This window comes from Salarias fasciatus, chromosome 3 (assembly GCF_902148845.1).
Source record: "Salarias fasciatus chromosome 3, fSalaFa1.1, whole genome shotgun sequence".
NCBI classification, from domain to species: domain Eukaryota; kingdom Metazoa; phylum Chordata; class Actinopteri; order Blenniiformes; family Blenniidae; genus Salarias; species Salarias fasciatus.
The window spans coordinates 8,024,368-8,045,313 of NC_043747.1; the positions used below are offsets into that span (position 1 = coordinate 8,024,368).

The 20,946-nt window shown below is 47.3% G+C and overlaps 3 protein-coding genes and 1 non-coding gene across 6 annotated transcripts; 1 reads left to right on the forward strand and 3 right to left on the reverse strand.

Annotated features, from left to right (window-relative positions):
• The first annotated feature begins 685 nt into the window (after window positions 1-685).
• Window positions 686-4,939, forward strand: LOC115409763 (claudin domain-containing protein 1-like). Of its 2 annotated transcripts, none has more exons than XM_030121049.1 (4): window positions 686-1,540; window positions 2,644-2,751; window positions 2,832-2,969; window positions 3,039-4,939. In XM_030121049.1, the coding sequence occupies exons 1-4, from the start codon at window positions 1,249-1,251 to the stop codon at window positions 3,257-3,259; spliced, it is 759 nt and encodes a 252-aa protein (XP_029976909.1). In that variant the 5' UTR covers window positions 686-1,248; the 3' UTR covers window positions 3,260-4,939. The 2 variants fall into 2 exon arrangements, with proteins under 2 accessions (XP_029976909.1, XP_029976902.1); XM_030121042.1 differs by having other exon boundaries at window positions 689-1,543; window positions 2,647-2,751.
• On the reverse strand, window positions 4,926-7,327 carry LOC115409779 (N-acyl-aromatic-L-amino acid amidohydrolase (carboxylate-forming) B-like). Its single transcript, XM_030121059.1, has 7 exons — window positions 7,222-7,327; window positions 6,841-7,095; window positions 6,579-6,774; window positions 6,410-6,503; window positions 6,227-6,334; window positions 6,031-6,143; window positions 4,926-5,216 (listed from the first exon to the last, which is right to left on the reverse strand). Exons 2-7 carry the CDS (start codon window positions 7,089-7,091, stop codon window positions 4,974-4,976), a joined length of 1,005 nt encoding a protein of 334 aa, XP_029976919.1. The 5' UTR covers window positions 7,092-7,095; window positions 7,222-7,327; the 3' UTR covers window positions 4,926-4,973.
• Window positions 7,328-9,348: 2,021 nt separating this feature from the next.
• Window positions 9,349-20,042, reverse strand: LOC115409725 (oxysterol-binding protein 1-like). Of its 2 annotated transcripts, XM_030121000.1 has the most exons (17): window positions 19,737-20,042; window positions 18,872-19,044; window positions 17,625-17,833; window positions 17,362-17,545; window positions 14,872-14,983; window positions 14,607-14,790; window positions 14,314-14,431; window positions 14,002-14,059; window positions 13,747-13,911; window positions 12,749-12,994; window positions 12,202-12,322; window positions 12,026-12,129; window positions 11,164-11,259; window positions 10,842-11,029; window positions 10,522-10,757; window positions 10,396-10,434; window positions 9,349-10,313 (listed from the first exon to the last, which is right to left on the reverse strand). In XM_030121000.1, the coding sequence occupies exons 2-17, from the start codon at window positions 19,006-19,008 to the stop codon at window positions 10,171-10,173; spliced, it is 2,340 nt and encodes a 779-aa protein (XP_029976860.1). In that variant the 5' UTR covers window positions 19,009-19,044; window positions 19,737-20,042; the 3' UTR covers window positions 9,349-10,170. The 2 variants fall into 2 exon arrangements, with proteins under 2 accessions (XP_029976860.1, XP_029976868.1); XM_030121008.1 differs by lacking the exon at window positions 10,396-10,434.
• Window positions 20,043-20,528: 486 nt separating this feature from the next.
• trnar-ucu (transfer RNA arginine (anticodon UCU)) lies at window positions 20,529-20,621 on the reverse strand. Its single transcript has 2 exons — window positions 20,585-20,621; window positions 20,529-20,564 (listed from the first exon to the last, which is right to left on the reverse strand). It is a non-coding gene; the product is annotated as a tRNA-Arg (tRNA).
• Between the last annotated feature and the right edge of the window lie 325 nt (window positions 20,622-20,946).

A 20,946-nucleotide genomic window follows, 5' to 3' on the forward strand; every position in this document is an offset into this window, starting at 1 on the left:
ACCTGGACTAATCAGTTTGGCCAATAATGTAAGACAGGAAATTAATGTGCACAGCTATTTTCAGGAAGTAGTGAAGCTGTGAAAATACCCCATTGAGGAATCAGATTAAAACGTGAACATTGAATAAAGTCATTGAATTGATGCCCATGGGAACAAACACTAAGAATATCATCTGAGTCTGTCACAGGATCAATCCCATAATACATTGCATTATGATATTGGATGCTTGTGATGCTAATAAAGATGGATATGCCCGCTAAACTAATCTTTTACTTCCACTGGGCCTTTAAAGAACTGAAAAGTCTTTAGTCGACACTTGAGTTTCTCCTACTTTTTAAATCCAAAACGAAATCTGTGAACAATTTTTTACTTTCAACTGTTAAAATGGAAAAGCTCACATTACTTCAAATATAGAACGATATACAGTATTTTAAATTGATCTTATTCATACAGCTGATGTTTGCAAAGTCTGTGGTTAGTTAGACTGCTGGATGTTGATGGTTGTATTTTCAAACAGATCAGGCCAATCCAATCAAACGGATCGGTTTACATGACCCACTTTTGTTTTCACCAGATTGGTGTCCACGTGACCACAGCCCCCCGCCCCCCCCCTTTTTTTTTTTTTTTTTATTCCCGCTCCTGTCGTAAAGTTGCCGGATCACGTGTTCTTCCTTCAGTTCCATCACGCCACACTAACACACACACTTACGCTGTGGGCTCTTTAAAGTTTTTTCCTCCAGAATTTTTTTTCTTTTTTCCTGGGACGCTCCGCGGAACCGGAAGAGGAAAACGGGGGATTAGAGTGTTTACATCCTGGCTGCAGCCGCTGCAAGACACGCGCGCGCATGCAATCTTTATTTTTATTTAATTATTATCATATTTAGTGAGTTTTGCAGGTCGTGTCTCGTGCTTTGCGGAAGAGGAGCCGCCTGTCTTGTTTTCGTGCGTGATTTCCGTCGCGGCGTCGGAGCAGCCACCGTCTGTGGAAGTGGGACACGGGAACAGATGGCGCGTGCCGGCCGCGCGCGGTGACGACCGATCTATAAATAATAGGAAGAAGAAAACACCGCCGGAGGAAGAGGAGGAGGAAGGTTTGCGGGTTTTCGGTGTCTCTTTCTGGGGAATGTCGCTGTGACCGTTAGACGGAAGGAGGCAGCGGCAGCAGCGGCGCGCTTCGCCCCGGATTGATGCGCGCGGGAGCGGCATCAACTTAATCCCCCCCTCCGCCGCTCCCCTCCCCCGGGAACAATGGTCGACAACCGCTACGCCACCGCGCTGGTCATCGCGTGCGTGCTGAGCGTGCTGGCCACCGTGTACCTGTCCGTGGCCGTGGGCACGCAGCACTGGTACCAGTACACGAGCCCGACCGTGCGCGGCGAGGCCAACGCGTCGGAGCTGCGCGCGCTGTACGAGGAGTTCATGGACGGGGAGTTCGACGAGAAGACTTACAGCGACACGCTGTTCCGCCTCAACGGCACCGTGGGCCTCTGGTGGCGCTGCGTGCTCGTGCCCGGCGGCGCCGGCTGGTACAAGGAGCCAGGTGAGGGGTGTGGGTAGGGAGGCGCGCGCCTCACAGGTGCGCACAGTCTGTTCAGTGAAATGTCTCAGTGTTAGGACACTTATTCATCGCTGGGAATTTATATATATATGTAAAACAAAACAGATATTATCTGTGTTTTCAAAAATATCTATAATTGTTTGCAAAAAAAACCTGTACTGAAGCCTCATTAGGAGCTGCAGTGAACACGCCAAACCAACAGGGGGCAGTGTAGCGACAAGCAACAAGCTCGACAATCAGAATTCTGGAAATAAAATAGTACATGGGATTAAAAACAATCAAGACATTTAGAGCAACGTTTTTTTTTTTCACCCGAAATAAACCTGATTGCATTTATTCACTTGAGAGTATTTATATGTATTTTACAAAATATCTATGAGAAAAATCCACCTTGAAATAAACATCGACGTGATGTGAGAGTGTTACTGAGAATTTCTGGATCAAAATGAAAATTTCAGTTGTTATTGGCTGTATTGGCTCAAGTTTTCACATTTTTCATGTAATTGGTCTTTATTACATTATCAGTTGCGTTGCACAGTTCTTACTTCCAAAATGAGTGTTTCACAGTGGGGGGGGGAGAACTAGTTTTTATTTAACACCTTCAAAATTCAGAAAAATATGAAAATGTCCAGACACGCTCCTAAAAATGTTTTATTTCATGACTCGCTGACCCCGGGGTTACATGGCTGCATAGTTTGTTCTTCGTTGCATCTGAAGCGGCTGGTTTGGCATTGCAGGGTTATTCCTCCAGTGAAGTGTTGTGCTGCACAGTACCAATGTCATAACAGTCACGCTGAACTGCATGCTGTGTGCAGACAGGTTTTAGAACAGGAACAGACCCTGGTTCTGGCTGTGATTCTGGGATTTGTGTTATCGGCTCCAGTGTGTCACTTTAACCCAGAACTGCAATAAAAAAACAAATCCTGGTTTCCTTTTCAGAAACTGACAATCTGACGCACTTCAGCTCAGGTACTGCCCTGCTGTAGATTCCAGTGGTGTAGTTTAGAGAATAGGCTTAATGTGTCCAGAAGTTGCAGCGCAGCTGGTGTTTTAGAGGCGTAACCGTGGCGACCGTCCCGTTCCAGGCCTGAAGCTGGTGCTGGAGTGCCGCAGCTTCACTCTGCCTCAGCAGTTCACCCCCAAGTACAAAGAGCCGGGGAACCACAACAGCGGGGAGGACATGCTGCGAACCTGTGAGTCCGAGTCCGCCACTTCCTCCTTTCCGCTTGCCGCCGCCACGCCTCCTAAGCCCCGCCTCTATTTTCCCGCGCAGATCTGTGGCGGTGCCAGTTCCTGCTGCCGCTGGCGTCCCTGGGCCTGGTGGTGCTGGCGGCGCTCACCGGCTGCTGCGCCTGCCTCTGCCGAAGCCTCACGCCCACGCTGGGGATCGGAGTGCTCCACCTGCTGGCCGGTAAGCCCCACTGCGCCGCGCGTCGGAATGGAACGCCTCACCCCAAGCATCACAGTTTTCCCCCCGCAGGTCTGTGCACGCTGGCCACCGTGTGCTGCTACCTGGCCGGGATGGACCTGCTGCACCGGGTGTCCATGCTTCCCGAGCGGGTGGACGGCTCGCTGGGCTGGTCGCTGTACCTCGCCCTCATCTCCTCTCCCCTGCACATGATGGCCGCCGCGCTGCTGGTGTGGGCGGCGCGCAGCCACAGCCAGAACTACTACCGCATGACGGCCTACCGGGTGGCGTAGAACCCCCAACCCCTCCTCCACCCCCACCTCCGCGGCGGCAGCGGCGTTTCCCTGACGATGTGGGTTAATCCGCTGTGGGATGGATTACCGTGCACGGCGACCACCCCGGTCCGCTGCATTAAGAGATTTGATTTCCATCCCCCGCCGCCGCCCCCCGGAGGTCGCACGATTGGTTTGAAAAGGTCAACCAGGAAAACGGTCGTCATGCGACACGCGTCCCAGTTTGAGATTAACATTAAAAAGTAACAGCGTTTATGTTTTTGGGATTTTTTTTACCGAATTAAATTCAACTGGAGCTGAAAATACCTTGAAATAAGGCGGTGTGAGTGTAGTTTAGATATTTGAACAGAAATGTACATTTTCAAGGTTCAAGGGGAAACATTTCAATACGTTTTCAACTGTTTTCAACTGCATGTTTTTTCCTCATTTTTACAATCTCTTTTCCAAATTCAAGTTAGTTTAGTGTTTTTTCCTGCTTTTCTGTTTTTTTTTCTACATTTCTTATAGTTCATCTACATTTCCCATTTTAGTTGTTTTTTTAGGGCTGTCAGAGTTAACCGCATTAAACATGATTAATTAATGTAGAGATGAGTAAAGATAATTTTTTTTAAATAGCGATTAATCACATAATTAGGCGTTTCAGTCTGAAAACTATTTTTTACATACATTGTATGACTTTGGTCTGCATGGCGCTTTATTTTGAAAGGAAATCCAACAAGGTCAAGAAAAAAAATCTTCCTGCGTTTGATTCTCAATCATGACGAATTACCATTTAAAAAATGCAACTCAAAATAATGTAATTAATGTGATTAATAGTGATTTAAAAAAGTGAATCTTTTGACAGCCCTGGGTTTTTTTTTTCTTTTTTCTTTTTTCAAGCCTTTCTAAAATCCTTTTCAACCCAGAGTCTGGAGTCTTTCTGAAAGTGACCCTGGTCTGAACCCTCAGTGCTAAAAGGTGCTGAAGCATCGGCCTCTCCCACCTTTCCCTCTGCATGGGCGACCTCTGCTGGTTGAACTTTTCAAGCCCTCTCGCCACATGTAGTCCGTTCCCTTTAAACACAGGAGTGTTGCACACGCCTCTCTTTTTTTCAGCTTATTGATCTTATTTATTTATTTATTTATTCATGGACTGGTCTGGAACAGGTGTGCTTCTTTCTGATTTATTTACGCAGCTTCTTGTTTTGTTCGGTGATCTTTTACACGTTTTTTTGACTCGGGTTTTGTAGAGGAAGTTGAATTGCCGTAGTTGTTAAGTTGCCCTCTGTGGATTTGGTTGATATTTTATTCGCCCCTGGGTTCTGTTAGCTGTTTTCTGTTGTCGTTATGTGGAAAAATGAACGGACAGGTCAGGATTATGGCGTTCTGAATGTACTCTAAAGGCCATATTATGATACGCTACAGTATTCCTTTGCACTTAAATTCATTTTCAACATATCCTAAATATTGCTGTAGTTGTGAATTTCTATTTTTTTGACAGTGTAAATATATGAAAGCACTATTACCAGTAAATGTCTTCACAAATATACAGAGAAACCACTCGGAAAGTTTGACCACGGTTTCCAGATGGATCCGATTGTATTTCATTGAAGTGTTGTCCGTCCTCCAGAGTTGTGCGTTTTGGTTGTGTGTGTGTGTGTGTATGTGTGTGTTTGTGTGTGAGAGAGAGTTACATGCTGTCATTTCAATAAAAGATCTCAGAGTCTGAAGTGTCTTCACTCTTCTTCTTCTGAAGTGAATTCCCGCCGGTCCGCCCGCCCCTCCCCCGCCTGCACCCGGATGGCGGGAACCATCACGTGCGTCTTCCTCGCCAGGGACACGGCGATGCCCTTCTCGTAATAGGCGCACTCATTGATGAAGAAGGGGTAGAGGGGCTCTCCGCCTTTGTACCGCAGCGTTTCGCCCGAGAACGTCTGGAACAGCGGGTCTCCGGGCCGGAGCAGGCAGAAGTCTCGGTCCTGTGGGGAAGAAGGAAACAAAACAAAAAATCTGTCACGCCGTCTGCTAAAAATAGGCGCTACATTGAACTATTTTAGGAGCAGGAGTTTAGAAGTCAGATCCAGGCGGTCTGCTTTTATCCCAGAAAGCAGGTGGGCCGATATAAATAGAACTGAATTTTCCCGATATCAGATTGGACCTCTTACAATTCTCAAAATGTACGAACACGACTCATTAGAGATCGCCAGTACGACCCTGAAAACTGTTCTGCCGAAACTAGTCCGTACGACACCTGCAGACTGATGGTGTTTCCAGGAGGATCTCACTCCGGGCCATGCTACATGCTAAAGAGTCCAGCAAGTCCACACTGCGCTATGCGTCCGGCGGCGTTCGAGGCTGGTCAGAGGCAACGCATAGCCTTCACGTGTCGTTTGCATCTGGAGTTTAATTTCAGTTTCACAACACTCAATCAGCACTCGTACTGGTGAGTAGCTGACAGTTAGCATTCCTACTCGTCCTTTAGAATGAGGTATTGCTGCATTCCTGTCAGAATTAACTGGATGTGAATGTGTAATTCACTGATTTACCTCCTAACAAAGACATATAACTTGCTTAATGTCTTGTAAAGTCGTCCTAAATGGTTTGTTCTGTTTCATCAATCCTTGATTCAGCCGTCAAAACTCCATTTTAGTCTCTAGTTTGGGAATTATCAAAGCACTTTATCAATGTTTCTTTATAAAACATTACTGTTAACGCTGAAATACTACTTTCTGTACTTCACTTTTGCCATACAAGAATCGAACCCGCAGCCCCGAGGCGCCGCTGGAAGCGTACCTGCAGCTGAGGGTGGATGGCGGCGGTGATGCTGTGCGTCTCCTTGTCTCGGGGGTAGTCGATGTTCCTCACCATGGTGTACACCTCCACGCAGCCTCCTTCGAACACCGTGCCTGGTGGACGGCGAGCAGGAGAGGGCCTCAGACGTGGAGCTCCGAGCCCAGCGGCTCGCCCGTCCCTCCCCGGCTGTCCTTACCTGAGTTGAACATGCCGACCCAGTCCAGCGTGTGCCGGACGCCCAGCTTCATGGCGGTGAAGACGTTGGAGCGCACCACACCGTGCGGCTGGGGGCCGATCTCCATCGCTGCGAGAACGGAGATTGGATGAAAGGATTTCACGTCTTCTCTCGCATTGAAAAGAAATTTTAACCAAACCTTACCGAAGCCGTGTTTGCCCACGGAGTCCAGGGAGTAGGACTCTTTACAGGAGATGTCGAAATGGATGAATCTCATGGGTACGTCCGGCATGGCCCTCTGTGGAAAGGAAGACAATCACGCCGCTCTGTCGAGATTCTACCGGAACGTGCGGGACGGACGGCGAGCGCTCGCCTGCAGGTGTCGGAATATCTGCAGGCAGATCCAGTCGCAGTCGGAGTAGGCGATGAGGCACAGGCCCATGTTGGCGGTGGTGTTGTGCAGGTCGCAGACGAGGTCCGCCGCCTCCGGGCTGCCTTTGGGTCCCAGCAGGGCGTTCAGCTCTCGAGACCTGGTGATCTCGTAGGGGGCGTTTTCTGACGGAGGCCCGCTGGGAGACAGACACAACCCTCAGCGTCTGTCTTGGAGAACATGGCCGCCTCTTTACCCGCCTTACTTGAGGATGGCGTGGGTGAAGCAGCGGTTCAGGTCGGTCTCCACGTATCGGCGACACTGCTGCACCGCCCTGGGGTTGGACATCACCGTCAGCACCTCCGGACCTCCCTCCCCCGCCGCCGCCGCCGCTCCGCCCCCCGTCCTCAGCAGCTCCCTCACCAGGTACACTCCGGACAGCTCGTTGCCGTGGGTACCGCCGCACACGGCGACCCGGGACAACCTGGGCAAACACACCACCTGGTCCACCTCCATCCGGCTGGGGGCCAGCGGAGGAGACGACAACACACCCGGCCACCCAGGCGGAGGTGGGAGGATGAGAGGCAGGAATCGATCTGATGTCAAGTCAGGAAACACCGAGAGATATTGACGGGTGAAATCTTACCTCGCTGTCCCGGTCCAGACTTCAAACCCTTCTCTCCCAAAGTCAACCAAAGTGATGGACGAGAAGGAATCCCAACACACCCACCACCCATCTACCCCGGCAGTTACCTTTCTGCTCCCCCTCCTCCCCTGTCATTCCCCTCTTCCACTCTTTCCCCGGCTTTCATGCGGTTCCACTGATTCAGCACTTTCCCTGCGCGCGGGGCCATCCGCCGCCTGTTATGCAAACTCTCCCTCCGTCTCTGAAACCGCCGCAGCGGCGCCGCACTGTGGGCAGGGTGTGTCCAGAGCGCCATCGCCCGCCGTGCTCCGGTCGCCGGCAGCCCGGGAGGGGAGCTTCCAGAGTGCCTCTCGCCGGATCTGGCTAAAAATAAAAGCTGCTGGCATGACACAGCAGGAGAGGCGAGAAAAATGCAAGAGGAAGTGAAGGAGGCCAACAGCTGAGAGGAAACATTCCAAAAAGGATTTTAACTTGTTTATGTGTTGTATGTCTTTTGATTCACTCTAAAGTTTGCATTTTTCTGTGTATTTGTCTTTCACAGTAGAAATGTGTTATTTACAGCAGACACAACTGATTTTATTGGACTTTGTTGTGAAAATCACCAGTATTATGTGACAATTTAGGCAACAATTTCTGCAGGACTGTAAAGGATGGACAGTTTACCTTCACAAAGGGGAAGTAGGGGATAATAATCAAGGTTTAGATTAATATTACTAAAAACTACAAGTGGAGGATGTTTTTCCCTGTAGTATAGTCTAAATAAGCGCCCTCCGGTGGTCCAGACTGTGTAAATGCATCATAACAGCCCAGTTGAGTGTTCCAAAGTGTTTCTTTGTTGTGGTGTCCATGAGGAAATATATATATATATATATATATATATATATATATATATATATATATATATATATATATATATATATATATATATGTATACACATATATATATATATATATATATATATATATATATATATATATATATATATATATATATATATATATATATATGTGTATACTTTTTTTGGGTGGGGGCAAAATGTTACTTTAGTCAGTTTTAAAGAAATCTTTCGTTGGAGAATTAAATTAAAATGTCCAGAAAACTTCTCTCGCAGTTGTAGTCTTCGGGTTTTTACAAACCCACCCTGCTAGCATGGCTTAGAGGCTAACACTAGTTAGCTAGCATCTCATACAATCTGTGAAAGTGTTGAACGAGTTTGTTAAAATACACCTAAAGACATTAGTGTGTTCTATTAAACTACAAGAAAAGGGCGGGGCAGCGGTTTAGCTCCCTGTTATCTCTGTGTGTCCTACAGCAGGGTGACAAACATAAGGCCCGTGGGCCAAAACTGAACCAAGTCACCAAACAATTTGTAAAAATTCCAAAGAAGCCCGGTGAACACGGTGGTCCAGAGGGGTCAGCGTCACAACGCAATGGCAAAAAGGCGACAACACAAAACCAAAAAATTACAACACATCAGCAAAAAAATACATCAAAAACCCACAGCTAAACGCTAAAAAAAACTACAGCACAAAGGCAAAAAAGCCACAACACAACTGCACAAAACTACAAAGCCACAGCAAAAGGCCACAACACAACAACAAAAAACTACAACAGCAAAAAAACAACATAACGGCAAAAAGCCATAAAGGCAGAACTTCAAACTACAAGTTTATTGCGAGTCTTTTAGCAGTACGATCCACTCAGGCTGAGGTTAGCCCTGAACTTAACTGTTTGGTCCACCCAAAACACAAAACTGAAAAGGTTATCAAAGACTGATGAATGGATGAAGATATGCAGTCATCAGTATTTTGAAGAAAAATGTTTTCCTCTTAATGCGGCCTCAGCACACTATTTAACTTACTGTTCAGATTGAGTCTACAAAGCAATCTTTTATTTTGAAAGTATTTTTTAACAAGGTCATCCTAAAGAACCAAACTTCCACATACTGACAAATTAACAACTGAGAAATATTGATGTAGATGTAGAGAAAGAACGGCGTAAACAGCTTTTCCTTCGACATCACAGCATTTATTACACATTTCTCTTTTCAATACAAAATACTGAACAATGTCGCGTCTCCTCAGAGTCAAGTAAGCAAACTCCCTTTTTTTATTTTCATTTTAATTCCTCAGAATGTAGACAGTCCCCTTCAGATATCAGGAGGAACCCAAAACACAAGGAAAGAAACTACCTCACGTTTATCAATACTAGAATATGAATTTCTATACATTTATAAAATCATAGTTATTTGCAATGCTTTTTAAATTCTTTGTTTCTTTATTCTTCATTTTTAAGTACACTTACAAACATAATTATGAAACACACACACACACACACACACACATACAGTCTCACACTCATTACTTCCCATGTTTTTGGTGTCAAGATGTACTTGCATATTGACAAACGTCGGAGAAATTTCGGTTTTCGACAACGCAAGCCGTCGAAAACGGTTTTCTCTGTGTTCACCGTGCAGACTGATGGTAGTCGTAGAAACCGGCCGAGCGCCGAGGTTCCTAAGGCGAAGAGGAGGAGACGGAGCCCCTCCCCGTCTTCTGTAGTGACGGAAGAGCAGATAAGCAGTCACACAACGCAGGCACGCCAGAAACCTTCACTTCATCACGTTAAGACAGTAAATCAACAACAGAACAAATCCTTGCTAACATATTGAAGGCCACCGGTTGACATTTTAATGAAAATGATTTGAATAATAATTATATATTAACCACATTTGACCCCTGTTCTCTGAATTTCTTTTTTTTTCTTCTTCTTCTTCTTCTTCTTGGGAACACGATGGAAGCCTCGTCTGCGCCCGATCGGACAGAAGCTCCGGCTGGAAGCACGCTGTGTGGCGGGGAAATCCTGCTTCCCCTGTCGGTCCTGGAGATCTCTTAGAACAGAGAGCCGCCGGAGGGGAACGCCGTCCTGCCGTCCTGCCCCCGCCGGGGTCAAAAGATGTCCGGGCAGCCGTCCCAGCTGCCCCGCTCCTTGTTCTCCCAGTAGCCTCCCTTGTAGATGTGCACCTGCTCGCCGGTGATCCGGTCCTCGCAGCGCTCGAACCACAGCGCCTGGTAGTTGTCGTGCGGCGCGGCTGCAGGAAGGAGGGAGAAATCACAGGTGACCAACGGCGAATCAGAGCGGCGGAAAGAGAGAGATTAGAAGGAGATACTTGCTTTTCAAGTAGGGGTCAGTAAGAGAATCCTCATCGACAGCTTTAGAGAGAGAAGAGGGGGGACCAGAGAGACGTTTTACCCCTGGAGAGGAAGGACGGAGGAAGAGGAGGAAGCGGCGGCGCTCACCTTCGTCCGACTGGCTGGCGGAGCGCTGGCTGGCCGCCTCCCTCTCGCGCTCGCGCCGGGCGCTGCGCTGCTTCTCCTCCAGCCGCTGCTTCTCGGCGTTGGCCTCGTCCCAGCGGCCCTCCTCCATCAGGCGCTGGTCGGGCCGGCGCCGGCTGTCGGTGGGCGCCACGCCGTCCTCCGACTCGTTCAGGGTCAGCGCCAGGCTGGTGAAGAAGTACATGGACTCCGCGCCGTCGCTGTGGGCCGGGAAGCGCGGACACGGCGTTAAAGGCGCTGCCACTCGCAGACGGGCCGCCATTTCTCCGGCGCCTTCGACTTACGGCTGGGGGTTCTTCCTCCACACCTCCCGGGCCTTCAACGTCTGGTAGACCGTCTTCTGCTTGCCCTCGGCGCCATTCTCCCCGCCCCGGCTGCTCTGCATCACCCTGGAGAACTCCATCTTCTCATCCCACGTGCCCGACAGCACGTAGTGCGCCTTGCCGTCCTTGTCCATCACCACGCCTGTCACCTGGAGATGGGACGGAGACACGTTATCGCATACTGGATGAAATCTTACTTTTACTGTACATAGAGCCGCAATAACCTTTATTTTCTAAACATCAAAGTGTTTATTTATTGTGGCGCTAATTACAACGCTCTCACCTTCCGGGCCACATCTCTGGAGAAATAGCTGTAGGGGGCGAACTTGAGGTGGCAGCGGTCCCCGGTGGTGTGGTTCACCACATCAATCTCTCCAGACTGGCGGGAAAAAGGCCCAAAACGTTCACTTTATCCTTATTTTTGTATTTATTTTTTCCCTTGTCCTGTTTGGCAGCTGGGCCGTGCAATATTGTATGATTGAAGCATTTTACTTTCCAAACAGATTTTGATGTTAGCAGCAGGAAGAGACTGAATCTCCTCCTGCTGCTGCCTTTATTTGAAACTAGCATCTGGCATGGCTGCCGGACAGGACCGGGACGGGAACGCTCAGAGAGAAAGAGACAGAGAAAGAGAGAAAAATAAAGAGAGGGGGAACGGGTTGGTAGCATAGCGTATATATAAATTCACAATACAAAACAATCTTGTTGACATATCACATGTAACACAGAACAATCCGAAACCACAATCTGAACATCACCAAAACAGAGCCGATAACACAGAGACTGACAGAACCAGAACCGATGAGTTTTTTTGTTTTTTTTAAATAACCTGACAACGTTGACTTTAAAAAACAGCCGGGTGTCTGACAGCTGAGGACACCTGCGTAACAGCAGGTTGGCAGCAGAAACACTTTCACCTCGTTTGAATCTGCTGTCAGAGGGATTCCTCTGGATTCTTTGGTGTCACTTCTGGCGTCGATGCCACGAATCAAAAGGCCTTCAGGCTAAAATTAATTCTTTTGATTCATCCCGCCGTGGGAGCCAGATATTTGACACCAGTACGAGGTTGAAGTTAGGTCAGTCGGCTTCCGATGGTTCTACCTCGCACTTTTCTATATTTCAACAGCGACGGACCGTTTCCTCACCTGATCGATCCACAGCTTCCCCACGATGATGTTGTGCACCGTGGTGGTGACCTTCTTCCACGTGTAGTGGTTGTTGCTCTTTTCGAAGATGGCGTGAATCGTTCCTGCGCCGGAAAAGGAGCGAGCGTCAGACGAAATGCGGACCAATACAGCGTAGTCAAAGTCCCGGCGCTCACCTAGAGGCATGATGGAGAGGTACTTCCCCCGGAACTTGCTGGCGACGGTGATCTCCTGTCTCAGGGTCCAGCCTCGGTCGGAGATGGCGTGGTGGGCGGCGGCGGGAGGGTGGTGGCTCACCTGAAGGGGGAACAAACACGGGGAAGCGCTATTTCTTTGTGCCTGCCCCGGCAAGGCGCAAAGATTACTCTCCAACTTCAACTTATTTTTCTGACGCAGAAATTTTGGCGCATATCTAGTCTTGCACGGTTCGGAGCAGCACCACCAGAGTCACACCAAAACGTGCGTAATTTCCGGGAATGGTGTGCTATGACTTTTCTCGGCGTTCCAGTGAAAAATACCTGAGAAATTTGCCAAAAACCAGATATTTTTTTCCCCCGCATTCATTTGAATGGTGAGCCTTCAAATATGGAGATCAAAGCCACTCTGGACTGATTTTGATCTGCTGCATCAAAGCAACCGAGGGGTTTTTCATGTGCCCGGTTACCTTGGCAAAAGCGTGCAGGTGCAAAGTCAAAATGTGTTCCGCTTCCTCGCGCGCCTCACCTGCTCGCACAGCGACCGGTAGCCGCTCTCCCGCCGGCGGTCCAGCTCGTACGTCTCGCCCAGCAGCGGGTTGAAGGGCTTGCCCGTGCGGTGCACGGTGGTGGAGTAGGACGAGACGGAGAAGGCGGCCACGTAGCACATCTGCTCCAGCGAGCTGTGGCACTTGGCCGCCTTGTCCAGCAGCTCGTGGTACTCCAGGTCCTCGGACAGCCGCTGCAGCATGGAGATGGGCTCGTTGAAGTTCACCTGCGGGGCGAAGCCTTTGTTTCAGTCATCTCTGCAATTACCACACTTAAAATGAGCAACAAGAACACAGCAATTAGACTTTCACACTTCATTTGCTCCATAAAATTATTTGGCAACTTAATAAGATATAATTAAGAGCCATTAGTTCCACTTAATGGGCGGATTAAACAAACGATCCTCGAACACAAACAGATTGACCCACTTTAGCAGAACATTCATTCGGGACACACCCTGCGGTGTAAATGACCTTGCTAAGGTTCATTTTACTTTTAAATCATTCCTAGAGTTCTTGTGTAAGGTTCAAGCGAACGCTTTTATTTTGAAGGGTCCAGAATGCAGGGGTGCTGTAAAGTGATAGCAACTGCCGAAAACTGCTGAAAAGCATGCAGCTCCATGGTTAAAACAGACAAAAACGGCTGTAAAAAGTATAGAAGAAGGCTGCATACGGTTCCTTGGCACCCGGCCGATGAGGGAAGAAGGGAACATTAACGTTTAGTATTGATTTAATTGTTGTAACTTGTACATTTTAGTTCATGGTTAAGAAAAGGCAACAATGTTAAAGGACTCACAGAATATATTTAAAGGACAAGATAATTGATGAGATTTAATCAGATAAAGGGGAATTGCGGTTAAAAAAATACCGTGAAGAGATGCTAAATGCTACAGCTTCCACGGCTGGTTGTGAACCATCAGTTCACACCAGGATGCTACAGGGGGCACTCTCTCTCTCTCTCTCTCCCTCTCTCTCTCACCGGCATGGGGATCTTGGACAGCTCCTTGCCGATGCAGTTCTTCATGATGCTCCACAGGTTGAGGGAGTAGTTGGGCTTGTCGGGGATGCGGGTCCGCCTCTTCCTCAGCGGCAGCAGCTCCTGGGACGGTGACTCCTGGTTCATGGCCAGTGGCTCCTCGTTCAGCTGGAACACACACACACACACACACACACAAACACTCACTGGAGGCGTTCAGCTGAGGAGTGGTGAGAGCTGAGCTGGAGCAGGACGTACCGACTGATCGTCCGGACACATTTCACTGTTGAAACCACTGACGTTGCTGCTGGAGCGTCTGGAAGACACCATGCAGGTTAGAATCAGAAAAACTTCAACTCCACATGCTTCAAATACCAAGCTCCAATCTGCAATCAGATTATCAGAGTCCTCCATGACCTGAGAGTTGGTTTGACCCTGAGCAGCCCATGCGGCTGATAAAGCTGTGAGTCTGTGGTGAAAATCCTCCAGCAGAAGAACTAAAGACTAACGGGTTTTTGTCACATCAGGGTTTGGATATGCGGTGTGCACGTGGCTCTGCCGGCGACTGACTTGTGGAACTGCGGGTCCGCCGGCACGGTGATGAACTCGGGGGCTTCCTCCATGGCGTCGAAGAACTCGTTGTCGTCGTCCTCGTCGCTGGCCTCGCCTTTCCCCGGGCCGGCGGCGCCTTCGCGGGAAACAATCACACAAGCGTTTCAGCGGCCAGCGAGCAAATAAGATGAAGATTTGATCGAGACGTTACGTTCTGTTCCTTCACTCGTATCACCGAGGCGATAAAATCAGGATTAGCTCGGTAGATGCGGCGCTGGAGGAATGAAATTCACGTTCTTTCTGGGCCTCACCCTTGCTGTCGGGGCTGGCGTTGGCCTGCGCGGCGCCCCGGAACGCCCGCTCCAGGTGGTTGTGCTGCTTGGCCAGCTGCTCCAGGGTGTCCTCCAGCCTCACCCGCTGGTCCCGCTCCGCCTGCAGCGCCTTCTGCCACCGCTTGCTGTGCGCCTGCGCCAGCGCCAGGAAGTCCCTGCAGGCCTGCGGGGGGGCCGAGCGGCGGGCCGTCACTCCGGTGATCGGCCGCCGCTCCCGGGAGCCTCGCTAAGCGTTAACACTTACGTTGATCATGGCGTTGGAGGTGATGCGGAACAGCGTGGCCCGCTCCGTCACCTGACGGATCTTATCGCCGGCCTCGCCGGTCAGACGCAGGCTGTCCAGCTCCGACAGAGACCTGAAACACACCATTCATCAACGACACGCGTCAACAGCGTCCAATCAGAGTTACTTCCTTCAAAACAGATGTGAAAGAATGAGGAGAAAGAGTTTCTTTTTTAAATGCCAATACAGTCTTTAATTCACAAAGTCAAAGTGTGCCTAACCGAGTTGTTCCGATTCCGATACCAGTATCGGAAATTTCGCCAATACTGCCAAAAATGCTGGCATCGGTATCGGCGAGTCCTGGAGTCCAGGCACGGATCATTTATTAAATTAGTGATCTCTCTGACCCATCATCTTCTTCTCTGATGTTTTACGGCAGCATGCATCCCATTGGTTGCATTACCGCCATCTGCTGGTCGTTAGTCTATGGCGATCTGAAACGGTGTCACTGTGCTACTATTTTCTGAATGTAACTTTACAGGTTGGTTTTGGACCGAAAGAAGTCTTTAAAGTTGCTGTTGAAATCATTTTATTTACTGTTCTATTTAAATGCCCTGTTCATTTTACTATATTATGTTTGCACCTTAATTAACAAAAAAATATTACTAGATTTATTTATTAAGTTGTCGTAGCACTACTGTCTTATACTGTTCCATTTAAAATGCCTTTTAATTTAAACATATTGTGGCTGCACTTTAAGTTACTGAAAATAATTATTCCTAGAGTTATTTAGTTCAATTGCGTATGCACTGGAGCTGCAACTATCGAGTATTTTTGGAATTGAGTACTCTGTTGATTATTTCTTCGAGTAATCGAGTACTCTACATTTTGGGTCACATGGTGCGCGTTCCACGCATGCGCACTGATCCACGCATCCTCAGGGAGCTTTTCTGTTGCTCCAGACTGTTTATCTGCTCTTTTATTACAGATTATTTATAGAAAATGAAGCACATACATTGTTAGTCTATTATCATTCAGTATTTAGAGTTTATTTAGCCTTTTCTGTTTCTGAATCGCGGAGCGGCACCCGAGCGATTACACTTTCACTTCTATCTCCTTCTCGTCCCTCCCGACAGAGGCTGCTCTCTATGTCCACCAGCTTTCATTCTCTGGAAGTTTCTGTAGACGGAGCAACAGCCTGATGGCTTCAGAGTCACTTTACTGCATGGTTTGTTTGCTGTGGCGCTCTGATGCAAGCGTACACCGGCGCGACCGGCACGTACACGCACCGCGGTCACGCGTAGGGCTGATCGCGGACCCCAGCGGACAGGAATTCATGACGGGACAGGTGTCAGTACCCGGTCCGGCATCGCTTGGGTATGTCAGCCAATCACAACAATCCGGGTGACACACGCGCACACCACATCTGTCTCTCTCTCCCTCACACACAAACGTGTGCGCGCACCTCGAAAATTTGCCTCGATCATTTTTTGTACTCGAGGTACTCGAGTTACTTGAGAAATAGTTGCAGCCCTAATTTGCACTACTGTTTTTATACTGTTCTATTTAAAAATAAATGGCTTGAATTTGCTGTATTGATTCATGTTTCACGAAGAGTTTAACCTGAGCCATGACGACAATCCGTGCTCAAATTAGGGTGGTTTTAATCCAATCCACTTTAAAGCACATTTTTAAAACAGACAAAATGTCTCCAAAGTGCTGCACAAGAACAACAAAATAAAGACAAATACAAACCGATGGTAATCAGCACAGCTGAGAGCGTATCGCGGCACTCAGACTAAGATAGAAGAGGGAAGTTCATGTAAAGGCAGACTGAACAAAACCACAGCTGTTATCCAGATGAAAGAACGCCCAGACCTCCTGCATCAGAAAAGGAATGCTGATAAAATGCAAGGTTTTCTTTGGGTTTTTTTACGGCTGTCACTTTAATGCATTAATTAGATTAATTAATCATTTCAGAATTTTTTTTAATCTATATTTGTACTGCATTTTTGAATAATGCACCACACCGAACTGGTTTGCTGGTTTAACTTGGGACCTGAAGCAGATATGAGATCAAAATGTAATTAATTAGATTAATTAATTACAAATCCTGTAATTAATTAGATACATTTTTTTGATCGCATGACAGCACTAGTTTTTTTTTTTGTTTTTTTTTTTACCTGCCAGCATCAGTCAGTGTAAACAGTCAGCTGATGGAGCGAGTGTGTCCTCAGCGATTCACACGTGTTCAACACAACCGGCTCGTTTTCACAGCAATAAAGAAATAATAATAATAAGCATTGTTCCATGTGACAGCTTCTGTATTGACTTGAGGATCTCATTTGTTTCACACGGAGAAAAAAAAAAAAAAAACCCCGCCACGCCTGCAGCAGGCATGTGGCTGCTGAGTCACTCGGTATGTGGCGGTGCAGTGGCGAGCGCTCTCGCCACCGCACCGCGAGGAGATCCGGGTTCAAATACCGGCCGCGGCACTGAGAGCAGTCTGACCTCTGCAGGGCGGAGCCGTGCTTGGAGATCAGGTCGTTGCACGTGCTGAGGTCCTCCACCTTGCTGCCCAGCGTCCTGAGGGCCGACTGGACCTCCGAGTTCTGCGCCGCTCCTCCGCCGCCGCCGCCGCCTTGTCCGGGCGCTGCGGGCGGCGAGGACGGAGAGAAGTCGTCGCCCGAGTCGTCTGGAGTTGAAGAGATAGAGAGAGATCAGTGTAAAATCAAGAAAAACACATTAACGCCCTCCCTGGTGTGCGTTGGTACCCGACTCGGCCTGCATGCGGGCCGCCTTGGCCTTGGCGAGCTCCAGGGCGGTGATCCAGCGCTGCCGCTCCACCTCGCAGCTGGCCTTCAGGTGGTACGTCTGCGCGCCGCCGTTGGAGATGACGAAGTTGCAGGCGTCGTCCACCGTGATGGTCGCCGTGGCCAGGTTGATGGTGCCCCGGCACGTGTGGCCCATTTCCGCCTGCGTCCTGCAGGTGGCAGCACAACGGGTTAACTCCACGGACACATGAAGAGAAAATGTACCGAAGGCAAAGGATCACTGTTAATGGAGGAAAACTAAAATATTCCTGCTGAAACGTAAAAATAACTTATCTGGAAACAGATTTTAGTGGATTCCAAACTTTTCTTGCTCAGAATAATCAATTAAAAGAAGGGGACATTTATGACATTGCTACAAAAATCAAATTTTAGATCAACTACCAAGCAAGAGATAAAGGGAATGTTAACCTTACTATTAGTGAGATCGATTTAGAGATAACTGATAAGAGAAATGACTGAACTTTTGTGTTTTTTTTTTTTTTTGTGCTGCATTTGAGTTATTCACTCACTGACTGATGTCTTGATGTTTTGTCTTGGAGGTGTGTGAATTGATTCTCCAGTTCCGAGCTTTGTTCTCTTCTAAGTGGATCCATATTCTCAATTACTGTTTAATCTAATCCGGGTTGACGCTAGAGATGCGCGGATTGCGGTTGCACCCGCGGATGACATGTCGAAAAATTAAGATTTTAATTACATTTGGGCAGGATGCGGTTGAAGCAAAAAAAAAAAAGCAACATTTTAATAGCCAAAACACTATTCCGCGGATGGCGGGCGGGTTTGGTTTTGAAAATTGATAAAAAAATCTTTCTTGCGGGCGGATGGAGATTTTAAGAAGCGGTTGCGGATGGAAAAAGGAGCCATCCGCGCCCCTCTAGTTGACACCAGATTAAAAAAAAAAGGGAGCAAGGCTGTCCAGTATTAGTTTTTTTAAGAATGAAGAAACAGCGTTGTACGATTAATAGCTGATTAAAAAGTTTAAATAGAAAGATTACGGGAAATAAACTGTAAAACTAAAAAAATTTAAAAATTAAAAAAAAAACCACTGCCTAAAACAATAAATGAATATACAAATTTGGAAACATGACATGTCTATTTGGACAAGAGAAAACAAACTGACTGAATTTTATTTTAAAATAATTTTAATTAAATAAAAAAAACAAACAAATCATTTGTCATTATGTGTATACCTGTAATACGACAGGAGGCCATTGCTCAGGACGAACCACCTCCGCTGATAGCCCTTGATGTAGTTGGTCCATTTGAACACCCATCCTTTGTACGTGTCTCCAGCCGGGGTGGGAGTGGGGGTCTTGGGTTCCGACATCACACCCCCGAAATGCAAGATATGGGTTTTAGGAACCTTAAAAAAGGGGAGAAACGAGAAACACAAATCTTTACAAGTAAAACGCAGGGCTTTGCATTTAATGTAAACTTAGCAGTTAATCTGAGGATGAAAAAAATGATAAGAACGGAATTACTGCAGCATATATAATCTGAAATCTGTGGTTGTCTGTTCACTTTTTAGGACTAAGTTCACAGAAACTTCCACAAAAAAACTTCTGCTGATGTGGCAAAAACAAAATGGGAGCAAAAATAAGAGAAACGGCACTTCCGAGGACTACTGCAGCTGATGATCTTTGGTTACTTTGTCACAGGTCAAAGGTCAAATCAGCGATACTTAAATTTATATATTTAATTGATATAATTAATGTAAGAGGTAGAACTTTGCAAAATAAGAACAACAAACAGACGAGTTTAAGAAAAGACAACATTGTACATTTCACACGGTGAATTTTCTCATCGCGAGAAGCGAGTAATGAGAGAAAACAGAAAAAATAAATGAAAATAAAAGGTTGACAGCAGAAGTTAGCCTAAATTAAATGTTTTGAAACACAGAGTCTCGGTAAAAACAACTCGCTGCTAAACAGCCCAAGTCCATAAAAAATAAAAATGACACGTTTACTGTTTCCTGCATTTTAACGCCACGGTGAAAAGAGAGACGCGACGATAAAGCGTCGCTAACTGCGAACGCGTCGACGGCTGGATGTTTACCTTGACGTGTCCAAACTGCGAGATCAGGAGTCACGGCTAACTTTGACACCCATCCGCTGCTAGCCGCGGCGGCTAACGGGCTAACTAGCCTCCACCCGGGAACAAACCGAGCCGGGCGCGGGGTCTGCGGCGGCGCGGCGACTGCGAAACGACCTACCGCCGACCCGGTGTTAACACTGTCCCTCGGCGAGAGGGAGTACCATGTTCCCTCGGAGATTTTTATCTAAAGCTAGCTGGCTACATCTAACTAGCCCAGCGTTAGCTCGTTGGTTACACCCGGTGCAACATCGCGGCGTTCCGTGTGGAAACACAGCGAGTTCCCTTTTAGCGCCTTCCAGATAAAGCTACCCGAGAAAACACACTTTTTTTTTGCCTTCAGTGTAAGTTGGTCATGTCAATTGAAATGTGCATAAAAGAGCATATTATTATTATTATTATTGTTATTGTTATTGTTGTTGTTAGTTTTGGGGATATTTCACTGTATTTTGACCCGAAGGTGTCATTAAAATGGTTTTATGTTGATACTGTAGTAGTTTTTGATTATGATAATTAGATTTTTTTTTTTTTTAAATATATACTTTTTCATCAGATCTGCTCTACGCCGTAGCAAATTAAAGTTTAAATTTCACAGTTTTTGAAGGATCTATTTCACCAGTGCGTCCTACTCTCGATGAAGTTAGCGTGTGTGGCATAAAACGCAGGAAGTAGCGGGTACACGTATCGATCAGCGGGGCTAAGGTCAGAGGAGATGGCTTCACGCGGCTTATTACTGTGAAAGAAGGAGGAAAAACGCGACTCCGGTGGGACTCGAACCCACAACCTTTGAATCACTTCGCCTGCGATTTGCCTAGAAGTCCAATGCGCTATCCATTGCGCCACGGAGCCACCTGTTGCATACCATATCCGCTCGTAATTTGGAAGTAATCTGCATAAATTCACTGTAAAATACATATTTCATTGTTGACAATGATGTTTACGTATTTTACGGTTTTGTACTTCCGTCAGTCGCTATAACTAATGTTTCTAACTTGAAACAACTTTGGAAAGTTACGGCTAACGCGCATCTCCTGTATTTCACCACTAGATGGCGCCAATGTACAGCCCAACAAAAGATACAACATGACTGTCGTTTCCAAACATCCTGATAGAAAAGATCCATCCTAATTAATTCACTTTAAACAATTGATCGCACAACAATAACAAAAGATAA

Coding starts and splice junctions, on each gene's coding strand:
- LOC115409763 (XM_030121049.1), top strand. CDS start 1,249: ATGGTCGACAACCGCTACGCCACCGCGCTGGTCATCGCGTGCGTGCTG. Junction 1,541..2,643: donor CGGCTGGTACAAGGAGCCAG/GTGAGGGGTGTG, acceptor GTCCCGTTCCAG/GCCTGAAGCTGGTGCTGGAG. Junction 2,970..3,038: donor AGTGCTCCACCTGCTGGCCG/GTAAGCCCCACT, acceptor TTCCCCCCGCAG/GTCTGTGCACGCTGGCCACC.
- LOC115409725 (XM_030121000.1), bottom strand. CDS start 19,008: ATGTCGGAACCCAAGACCCCCACTCCCACCCCGGCTGGAGACACGTAC. Junction 17,546..17,624: donor CCGCATGCAGGCCGAGTCGG/GTACCAACGCAC, acceptor CTTCAACTCCAG/ACGACTCGGGCGACGACTTC. Junction 11,260..12,025: donor GGAAGCTGTGGATCGATCAG/GTGAGGAAACGG, acceptor TTTTCCCGCCAG/TCTGGAGAGATTGATGTGGT.
- LOC115409779 (XM_030121059.1), bottom strand. CDS start 7,091: ATGGAGGTGGACCAGGTGGTGTGTTTGCCCAGGTTGTCCCGGGTCGCC. Junction 6,775..6,840: donor TTCACCCACGCCATCCTCAA/GTAAGGCGGGTA, acceptor TCTGTCTCCCAG/CGGGCCTCCGTCAGAAAACG. Junction 6,144..6,226: donor GGTCGGCATGTTCAACTCAG/GTAAGGACAGCC, acceptor GCCGTCCACCAG/GCACGGTGTTCGAAGGAGGC.